The sequence below is a fragment of the Chinchilla lanigera genome, unplaced genomic scaffold, assembly GCF_000276665.1.
Source record: "Chinchilla lanigera isolate Chin_1 unplaced genomic scaffold, ChiLan1.0 scaffold00007, whole genome shotgun sequence".
Taxonomy (NCBI): domain Eukaryota; kingdom Metazoa; phylum Chordata; class Mammalia; order Rodentia; family Chinchillidae; genus Chinchilla; species Chinchilla lanigera.
In genome coordinates, this window is record NW_004955408.1 from 7,911,728 (window position 1) to 7,922,998 (window position 11,271).

General features: G+C 43.4%; 1 protein-coding gene across 3 annotated transcripts in view; it reads left to right on the top strand.

Annotated features, from left to right (window-relative positions):
• The first annotated feature begins 495 nt into the window (after nucleotides 1-495).
• Gria1 (glutamate receptor, ionotropic, AMPA 1) overlaps nucleotides 496-11,271 on the top strand; it is a 314,019-nt gene continuing 303,243 nt past the window's right edge. For 2 of the 3 annotated variants that reach the window (XM_005376180.2, XM_005376179.2), the window contains exons 1-2: nucleotides 498-1,145; nucleotides 4,074-4,211. In XM_005376180.2, coding sequence (XP_005376237.1) covers nucleotides 1,064-1,145; nucleotides 4,074-4,211 — 220 coding nt within the window. In that variant the 5' untranslated portion in view covers nucleotides 498-1,063. Of the gene's footprint in view, nucleotides 1,146-4,073; nucleotides 4,212-11,271 lie in introns of all 3 variants that reach the window. The other variant, XM_005376183.2, reaches the window with a different exon arrangement.

Consider the following 11,271-nt stretch of genomic DNA (forward strand, 5'->3'; position numbering starts at 1 on the left):
ATGTAATTGCTCTGTGAGAGTATCCTTAAGTTTTTATTGTACACCCACACATCCTGATGCCATAGATCCTGGGGGCTGCGGCGAAAGGGGGAAGGGGTCCCGTTTTAAATGGCTACAATGTAAAAGAGACCACTGATGTCATTTCCAAAGGCGGGTAGAACTGCCGAATATCCAAGTCAAAGCAGACGCCCATGATTCTCCAGCCTCCTGTTGTCTGTGGCTCCCACTCCTCGTGGGAGAGGGGGAAGATTTGTTTCCTGTGAATTTTTTTAGAGGGATTTCTAGGGTCTTCCCCTCAGGAATTAGTCGTAGGCATAACTGGGCCAGTGGAGTGCACGAGCTACATCCCGCACAGCCTGTCCGAGCACTCCTAGAAAAAGTGACCTAGATCAAGCAGCTGGTGAATCCAGGGCTCTTGTGGGGACCCCCTGCCACCTACTGCCTTACAGCTGAACCCACGTTCCCAGGAACATCCGGCAGGCTGGGGACCTGGGAGAGGGCAGAGCGAGCTTAGAAGTAGGGGCTGAAGGGGACGCCGAGGTTGCCCCTTTAGGGAACAGGCATCGCGCGCCACCCCCACCCTCCCCTCCCTCCTCCGCACACGCGGAAAGGAGGATGAGGTGAGCATGGGGCGGCAGGGCGACAGGCAGGGGAGGTCGGCTGTGGAACTCTGAGCTGGCTCCGTGGGTATCAGCGCAGAGCGCCTGCCTGTGTGAGTGTGAGGGGGAGAGGGAGCGAGCAGGGAGGGAGAGAGAGGCAGGCTGTGCGAGAGGAGAGGAGAGGAGAGGCAGGAGGAGAGGGGGAGCGCTCCAGCTAGCATGAGGACGGGCTCCTCCGTCCGCGCTCAGTTAATCTGCCTGTCAGTTGGTGTTAACGCTGCAGTTTAAGTGCTCGGATTCCAAGGGAGACAAACCTCGCAGAAGGAAGGCAGAGAGGAAGGAAAGAAGGAAGGAACCGCTGGAGGAAAAGAAGAGGCAGAACAGTGAGAGGAAGAAAGGAAGGGGGCGAAACACCAAATCTATGATTGGACCTGGGCTTTTTTCTCGCCAATGCAAAAAGGAATATGCAGCACATTTTTGCCTTCTTCTGCACCGGTTTCCTAGGCGCGGTAGTAGGTGCCAATTTCCCCAACAATATCCAGATCGGTGAGTGAGAGGGGTAGCCTGGGCCTGGGGACTTTCTGAAGCTGGAAGGGATTTTTCGGAGGCGGACTGTCACCCCCTCCTCAGCACAGCTGCTGTGCGTGGCTACCTAAAGCTAAGCAGTGGGAGGGCGGGAGACTCGGGCAGCCAGCGAGGGGAGGGGGCTTCATCTGTCCTACGGGGGGGGGAAGCAGAAGTGTTCACATGCACACATACAGGTGCACACACGCCACTCACACTCCAAGCGGGAGCATGGGAAATGGAGGAGCCACTGCTTGCAGGGGGGAATCAGGCTGAAGCTTGGAACAGGGCTGTGGGTGTTTAAGGAGTTAACTGGGTTGCTTGGTAGATGGAGCCTGATTTCATTTATTTATATAAATACGTACTGTGGATGTATTTCTGTGCGATTATGTATAGAATGTGCACAAATACACTTAATTGGTGAAGGCAGTGGTTTCTGGGCTGGGGGAGGTAAGAGTGCTGGGTTTATTGAGCCGCTGATAATGGAAAAGGCCCCCACTCTAAGGAGAGAGGCTCTTTTTCTCCTGTCTGGAACCCCCGCCCCAGCTGCCTTCTGTTTGCTAGCTGCCATGCTGGGCTGGTGGTCTTCACTTCCCCAGTCCTGCAACTTCCTGGCCTGTCTTTTCTCCATCCTTTCCTGCACCCCCTCCTCTTTGATGCCCTGTGAACAGACACTGCCTCCCTTCTACATGCCTACAGACACATGCACACGTACCCCACCACCACCAGTGCTCCCAATCCCCGGGCTTCATCCCCTCAACTTTGAGGCAGCATATAACACGCCACATGCCTTTTTGTTCCCCATCTCCCTCTCTTGGCTCTATGCTTCTAAATGGTCCTCTGCCCTCCCTCTGTTTATGAGGGAGCTGACGGATACCTCTCATCCTTATGATCATGGGGAAAAGCAAAACAAAGAAGAACAATAACACCAATAAAAAAGCGTGTCTCTAGGGCTATGGCTTCCGTGTGACCAGTCTTTCATGACTGTTTGTGTCCCAGAATCAAGCAGGCTGCTTTGCTTGGAAGCATCTTGCCTAACTTGGTTTGTTTTCTCCCCTCGTAGGGAAATAGCTCCACCAGAGAAAGTTCTCACTGCTGGGAGTTTGTGTTCTTTGTGTGTGAGTGTGTTTGTTGGAGGGTTGTGGTGCAGCTGGTATTCTGTCAGGCACACATGTGCTGCAGTAGAGTCTCTTTCGGCCTCTCCAGCTAGCTGGTTCCTGGGGTGGTTGGTGTGGCCATGGAGTAACTTGCTTTGTTTCCTGACACCTGTTAGGGTACCTTCTGAAACGTGTGTGTACGTGTGCTAGTGCCCTACATGGAGAAACTTCCTGTCTTCAGGAGACAATTCCACTGCAACCCAGCCTGTAGTCTTTCATCTCCCCCTCCCCCTCCCCCTTCTCCTCCTTTCATTCACTGCTGGAGACCAGAAAGGGGACTGAGGAGTGTTTGGGGTGTGGTCATCCGAGAGAGGAGGGTGGAGCATCCAATTCAAGAATGATTTTTTGTTGTTGTTACTCTTTAAAATGAGCACATATGGACATGTGAAAATCACTCGCTCTTATGCAGAGAACTGTTTATGTTAGTACTTACATATTGCCTGTACTTTGCTGGTTATAACTGCTTGCCTAGAGATATGTGGACTTGCTTTCCTTAGGGGTATTTGTGTATATATATCATCCCGGGTAGAAATGAATGGAGAAGTGCTACATTTATTCATGTGTCTGCAGATGTTTCATCATGTTTAATCCCAACTGACTTGTTCAGCTGATAAAATTATTGTTGCTATTTTCAAACAAGAGGTAAAACCTCTTACATTGTAGAACAAATGCTGAAAATATCACTGCCATCAGGGTGTACTTGATTCTACTAATAAGATCTCTAACAAAAGCTTTGTAATCCATTTTCTTGTTGTTTTTGCTGTTCATAAAAATGAATATGCACCCACTGTATCAGAAGTTAGAAGTTCTTTCCACTGAGACATCGATTCCTATTAGATCTGAGACAAACTTCTCGGTAAATATTCATATAGTTCAGTCTCTAGAAATAACTGCTTTTAATTCACAGAAGTTTATTTTAATTCACTGTATGTGCCCACAGTAAATACACAGGGATGCCCTGTACTCTTATTTCTTGGAACAAGAGCCCCGACAGGCAGCTTTACTGTGCTTTCTGTGGGAATAGGATGATTGTACCTCTTGGCATTCTGGAGACCCCACATCCTTGAAGCACAAGATTCTGCCACACAAACACACAGTGACAATCCCTTATGTAACAAGTCATTCCTGGGTAGCTGGGAACACGAATAATGAAAGAAGCAATACGCTAAAATGCTACTCACAGAAAATCAAGAATTTTCAGGGGAAAATGAATACTAAACTTTGGAGGCAATAGGATAGCTAAATATAGGTCTTGCCAAAGACCAAAAGTGTCAAATGAAATAGTTATGTCAGAGAAGCCCACAGCATTCCAGACTTAGATTTTAGTCACCTTGCAATGCTTACTGTCACCCACCTCCTATAAGGCTCTGTGAGGGATGGGGCTCGTCCCAGGCAAGTTAGACACAGAGAAGATTTCTGGGTACAGAAGAGCACGGATCTCCTAGGTGGTTTGCCCAAGGGAAGGGGAAGAGAAACGCTTCTCACGGCTTTCTCTGCCTTTAGTTGAACTGAAGGGTGCACGACTAAATGTTTGAGCAGAATAATGGGTGTGAGGAGCTCTGTCACATAGGAGCTCAGCTGCAGAAGTTAAGTTTCAGCATGCACTTGAGTCTAGTGGAACTCACCCCCACCACAAAAAGCTACAACTAGTGACTTGGGCATGGGAGAAGAAAAGGACCCACTAAGGTGGGTCACTGGGGAGCTAAAATCTGTCTCTGTCCCAGATACCATGCTGCATTTTGTTTTCTCACAGGGGGACTCTTTCCAAACCAACAGTCACAGGAACATGCCGCTTTTAGATTCGCTTTGTCGCAACTCACAGAGCCCCCAAAGCTGCTCCCCCAGATTGATATTGTGAACATCAGCGACAGCTTTGAGATGACCTATAGATGTAAGTAATTGCTTCTATTTCTGAGATTTCTTTCTCCCTAGACCAATGAAAAGAGGGCCTGTGGGTAGGTGGTGGTGTTGCAAAAATGACTTGAGTTGTCATTTGTCTTCATAAGAGAAATCCCTCCAAGAAACATTTCCAGGGCCTTTTGAGTGATTCCAGCAGTTGGTATTTAGATCCTGCTATGCTTCATGGAATGGGTTTGCTTTTTCACTGTCAGCGAACTTTAAATGCCAGCTTGATGGGTATTTGGGTGGACTGTATCTCCCCTACCTCGCTGGTTTTCTGGTTCAGCAGAGAGATCTTCACACATAGGAAATTCTGAGACATACAGAATTAAAGGCTCTGACTTTAGCAGAATGTGTTTAAAATTCTCAAGCCATTTCTGTCTGAAAGCTAAAGGGAGAAAAATATCCCCATAGCTTGATAAGAAAAGGTAGATGAGAAGTTGGATATCTGCTTTCCTGTTTTGGGAAGTAACTGATACTTATTAAAACATGGAGCCCTGATTATTTCCAAAATGGCTTGAAGTGGTTGATTCATTAAGACACAGTTTGTAGACATAAAAAAAATCTGAAAAGTTTACACAGCTTATAAGACAGCCTTTGAGCATAAAGCAGAACATAGGTGACTTCAAGAAGAACTGCTATATTGGCGCAATCGGGATGGAATGGATTGTACAATGTGGGCAATAAATACCATTCTGAGTTTTTCTGGCAGCTAGGACTGAGAAGGAAGTTTGTGCGGTTGGTTGTATGATTGCCATTTGATGTCAGATGAGAGTGTAAAAATTAATCAGTAGAGACTTCACCTTCTATGAATTAAGCTCAACTGGGAATTCAGGGCAGGAAAGGGTAAGCAGAGTGCCCAAGAACATTTTGGGAATCAAAATTGGATTGGATTGGCACCCCTGGTTTTAAATTGGCACTATTGGCATGGTGAGCTCAGCTGAGCTGTGAATGGTTGAAGGCATGGACCATGTCTTTCATCTCTCTCTTACATTCCCACATTGAGGGATCAATGATTTGAATTGTGTATGCTTTGAGGTCTCAAAATGAGAATGCAGAATTTCCTTCTTCCTAGGGCAGCTCATAAGATAATGATGACATCAATGCAAAAATTATAATTATGCCAGGTTCCATTTATTCAGGACTTATAGGGCACCAAGAACTATGATAAGTATTTCATAGACATTTACAGCAGCATTCATTACCATTTATTAAGCACTGGCCACAGCCCATGTAATGCACTAATTGTTTTTCTCATGTGTTAGCTCATTTAATCCTGACAGGAACCTTATGGAAAACTCTATGTTGTCCTCATTTTAGACTTGAGGAAACTGAGGCAGCAACAGGTTATGTAACTTACTAGGTCACCTGGGAAATAAATAGTGGTCATGTGATCTCCAGGTCCATGTTCCTGTGCACCGTGAAAAATACACGGATCCTTGTAGTAATTTCATCTGATATCGTGAGATGATCCAAGCAATGAAAGGGAATGTTCAGGGTCTTGTAAAACAGTGGCTTGATGCAGCAACTAAGAGGAAAAATTGATAGCTTTTCAAACTGTATTTGTGGTTTTACCCAAGAATGGGTTGTTGATAAACAACACAGCAATGCCACACTTTGGTAATGCTAAGAGTGAAAATCTTGCCTACTGAATTCTCAGTATTCTTAAAAAATGCAAAAGTTTAACTGTTGAATGCAGTTTATGTAGCCTTTAGAATAATATAGAGTAGGTATTTAACTATCAGATAACCTCCCATTCTTTTACATATGGCTCAGAGAAGGGTCTGTGAAGGATTTGGGTGTGGGTTTCAGTGTGCCTCTAAACCACCTAAGATTATGAATAATCTTTTGTATGTACATGCAAGTATTAACATGTTTCCTGGACAGAGTCTCTATACCCTTTATCATATTCTAAAGAGGTTCATTATTCAAGGTTTACTTGCTTAGAGAATCAAAAAGAACAAATGGCTGGCGTGTATACTCACTGAGACCTGTCTATGGCAGAGCCCGATGGGAAGAGATGTTAACTGCTCTCCTGGTGTCAAGAAGTTGACTGACAGGAAAAGATAGTAAAAGATAAAAATAGAAGGAAATGTTCTAAGACAAAAGGTGGTGTTTCCATACCATTATCTTCACTACCTAAGACACGATCTCTAATAGAGCCATTAGATATTGACTCTGGAGGTAGAAGTACAGTACAGGCAATGTTACCATTACAAACAGTGTGCCTGGAATAGATGGCTCTGGGTTACTGAACGTGATGCCTGCTATATACTTGTGTACAGCTTTCCAGACCTGCCTTGTTCATTTGGCTAGTCTTTAATGTTTCTTCAAAGCTGGGAATTCAGATGGGCTTTGGAAATGCAGAGATGATAAAATGCTCTGGCTCTCAAGTAGCATACACTCTAGTAGGGGACTCTTGGGGTAGGGATTTTTGAAAAAGCACTTATGGTATTTTGTGCATAGGCTTTTAACCTCTTCTCTTTGGTTTTAAAAATCAGAGGGAGTATTGGCAATTTGAGCTGACACATGAGGGGTGTAATTCCTGCCCTGCCTTGAGGAGTCTTTGTTAACTTTCATGTAAAATTAGGGAACCTCTCAGAGTATATTCATTTCAGTCCACAAGTGTGGGAAAGCTGTACATGTCCTCTGATTCAAACTGAGTAAGAACAGCAAAGGGAGTAGAGTAGCTTTGGGACAGAATGGGTTAATTAATCATGTATGGAAAACCAAGAAAAGTATAATTTTCAAATGCAATTTTGTGTGCTTTATAAAATACAAATTACTAAATGCCTTAAAGCAACTGCATCAGTCTCCAGAAAATGCTAAATATTTGTGTTTTTTTAAGATAATTTTTGCTGTCACTTGATTTTTCCCCCTGTGTATTTTGCTATTCATTATCCTTCCACCAGAGGGTGGAGAAGGGAAGAGAGATGAAGTGTAATAGGAATTGCTCCTACTAGATGTTTAACAACGAAGGATTTTAAAGGAAGGCTCACGGTTACAGGGAAGGGGTGCAGGAAAGGTGGAAGAAGAGCATTACTAATATTACTAGCTGAGGAGACAGTTTGCTATCTTCTTTGCATCAAATCCTTCTCGCTTTCTCTGTCTACTATCATGAAGGGGTAAAGTGATTGAACCTGCAACTTAAGTGCCTTGGGATCCCCTCTGAATACTTTTCTAAGCTGACAAAGATAGAGGTGGTAAGGATGCCCATAAAGTAGGCATTTATTAGCCAGATATCAAGCCTGCCTTGGTGTCCTCATGGTAAGTACAGAGAGAGAAAGGAATGAAGTGCTTATTAGGGTTCCGGTACAAAGTCTGAGAAGAACTGTGGCAACTTAAGCCTTACTTTCATTCATTTGCTAATTTGTTCATTCATTCATCATTTATTCATCATTCCATTCATTCATTCATTCATTTAGCAAGTACATGTTGAATGTCTACACCAAGCACTCTGTTAGATGCTAGGAATGAAAGGCCCAATGCCATGAATACAAGGGCTCACGCCTTGTAGCCTCTTTCCTTGTGGGGCCCAGAGTTTAGCTCAGAGGTCTTTAAATTGCACTGTGTATAAGATTCACCAAGAGAACTTGTTTAAAGCAACACTCAGGGGTAGACTCTCTACTTCCTGGATCAAAATATTCAAGATCAGGCCCTGGAAGGATTTCGCACACTTTAAGAAACCCTTTTATCTAAAAAGTCTTCCTTTTCTTTAGTAAGCATTTCTGAGCCCTTATTCAAACCCAGGGATGATGTTAAGTACCAGAAATGCAGACAAAAGTGAGACACATTCCCTGCCCTAGTGAGACAGACTGTTCTATAAAGAGAAAATTAAAATTTAATGTTGTAAGTACTAATACAGCGATTTGTATGGCTTGTTAGGGACTTTAAGGCACAAGACTGGCCTTTCAGGCAGTGATGGGGAACTGAGTTTTAAAGCTAAGCAGAAGTTTGCCAGGAGGGAAAGGGTGAGGACAGCAAAGGAGGAGAAGCAAATGCCGTGTGGGCAGAGAGAATGGCATATGCAAGAAATTCTGCATCATTTTTATTGTTCTCAGTGCTGTTTTGTTTATGTATTTGTTCTTGTTGTTTTGGGTTTTTTTTAACTGAAAAACAAAATTTATACGTATATATAAGGATAGCTGGACTAGGTGTATTGCTGATGGCTGTGGTTTATTGAAAGGAACAGTCAATGCTTAAAATTTTCTTCTTTCTTAACCAATTTTGCACGTTTTAATCTGGTAATCAGAATGACTGGGCTGAAAATAACAATATGCTGTATAAGAACCGTTGTTGAACTCCTGCCATCTTGTATGGGGAAGCTCTGCATCATTTCCAATGTTTTTTTTTTTATTACTTATTACTGTCTTTGATTGTTTGATCAATCTTACCTTCTTAAGTCTGGTGGACTGTGCAACTTTGTGGAAGATAACAGTATGTAATGTAACAACCATTGTTAATTCCTATCATTTGGTTTTGAGGTCATGTATCATTTTTGTTGTTTTTGTGTTGTTTTGCTTTAGTCTTCATTGTTGTTTTTTTAATGTTTAAAATTTAAAAAATAATGGTTAAAGAAGAACACTTCCCCTTGTGTTTCCCCAGCTGTGATCGCCACTGGGCCGCCATAGTGCAGTTCTCACGGGGCATTTCCCAAGTGCTGTAGCAAGGGTCACAAGTGGCCACCCACAAGCCAGTTTAGCACAGGGATGGACTGTCTAGGTCCACACTGTATTAAAGGAGTGTGGAATTTCATATCCAAATTTGGATATTTTCTTTGGGCCTCAAGTTCACGCAGCTGTAGTTTGCTGGTTGGTCCCGGGAGTCCCCCACCTAGACAACCCACGTCCCATCTAGTTCACTTGTCTCATTTTCTCTACCACATGCTGGCTCCTGGAAGCACTGAGCACAGATGTTGCCCTGGTTGCTTTGTCCTGCACAGCATGTGTGAGTCCATGTAGATTAGTTTTACCCACCGTTGAAATACATGTTGCTATCCAGCAAGACCATGGATATCTATGGTTTGATATCACATAATACACCTGACAATACCTCTAAAACAAATAAACAAGCATCTTGAAGAGTTGGAGATCACAAAGCATCCCTCAGCACAATGGGATTGCCTCTGTTGTGGACCTCCTTAAGAAGTTCAGGGGGATTCTGACAGGCCTTTTGGCACTTATGACAGATAGAGGGCTTCTTAGCTCATCATTTTCAGAGTTGCAGCCTAGTGGTCCACAAACTTCTTTTGCTTGACCTGCACAATACTTTTCAAAATTTAGCACACAAATCTAGATTTCTCGCTTATACCTATGGCACTGAGAAACCCTTGGCCCACACTGCTACTCAGATTCTATTGTCTAAAACTCAGAAGTGCTCAGCTCTTTAAATATGAGGCTACAAATTTACTGATGTTTTCACCTCACTTCTTCCTGTTGTACATGTAGCCATTGTAACCGAACCATTAAGTTGGCCGATTTGCTCACATCTTATTTACATCTTTTTTTTTTTTTTTTGATTTTTCTCCTGTACCGGCAACTGAACTCACGACCTTGCGCTTGCCAGGCAGGCGCTTTTGCCGCTGAGCTAAATCCCCAGCCCCTCTTATTTACATCTTTTAGCATCCAGTATTTTATCATTTCATTCTAACATTGGCTCTGTAACAGATAGCAAAGGACACAAAAGAATATGTACCCCTGTTCTTTAAAAAATGGGCTAAATATAGCAGTGAAGAGAATTGTGGCTAGTGATAGAATAAACAAAGATTGTTTTGAAGACTTATTATGTGCCACATACTTCACAGATGTTACCTTATTTAAGTTTTATAACAATCTTTAAATGTTTTGGGGCTGGGGATACAGCTTAGCAGCACAAGCACCTGCCTGATGAGCACAAGGTCCTGAGTTTGATTCCCAGTACCAAAATAAAAGAAAATAAAGGTTATTATGCTCATTCTATAGCAGTACTACTTATACTAGATGAAATTGTTTCTTTTTCATATTACACAACCTATCGAAGCCTTAGTATTTGAAGCCAGTCATGGAGGTTCCAAAGCTCAGTGAACTTTCTCCCTTCGAGGATTTAGGACTATACGGACACACACAAAAACTGAAAGCACGGCGGAAGAGCCACAATAGAGGTGCTGCCATGAAGTCTGACTCAGGATAAGACTCCCACGGAAGAAGCGATGCCTGTGGATCCTGGAGACTTGTTGGTGGAGCTGGAGTTGGAATGAACACTGAAAGGAGCAGATTTGGATGTGGAACGAGAGGAGGGTATTTTGAGTGGGCAAAAAGTCAAGCTATTCCTCCTCCTTCCTATCAACCTCTAACACATATGCTTGTTTTCCAAGCTGGAGAGTTCCACACATTTCTTCTGCACCCACCCTATGCCTTCCTTTCTCTGTCAGATGCTTGCAGCTCTTTGGTCAATGTTACAATCTGATTTCGGCTCCTCCACCTCCTCCATCTCCACCTCCGCGCCCATTTCAAGAAATACAAGTGTTGGTACAGGTAGACAACTCTGTCAATTATTCTCATTGTAATATTGATGGTCGTCAGCGTTATTGTCTGGAAAATACTTGAAAACATTTCTTCCTCCGGCTAAAGATCTCTGCAGGCACGGGCAAGGGCTGCTTTCATCTTAGAGGTTCAGAATAAAGCGGTCATGTAAGACATTTGGAAAATGGATAAGATTCATTTCTTTGTTCATTTATTCATTCAAAGCACTCTTATTATTGCCTTCTATGGGGCATATGTACTATCACTCTCCCCTCCCCTACCCTTGCAGAAAGCCCTCATTGATTACAGAATACTTTCCCATTGAATCTACACATGACCTCAGATTCCCTTTCACCACAGCATTCTAAGCAACTAATACAAATTGGCCAGATTTGATGCAAGGGATGAAATCCATTTGCTGTTACAAGGAATCACACTAGAAACTGAGGAAAATAAAATGTATTAGGCATTGATTCTCCCCTTAAGGGGCTCAGGTTCTTACAGTGGAAATAGACATAAACAACAAAAATGTGATATAAGGGCTGAATCAAT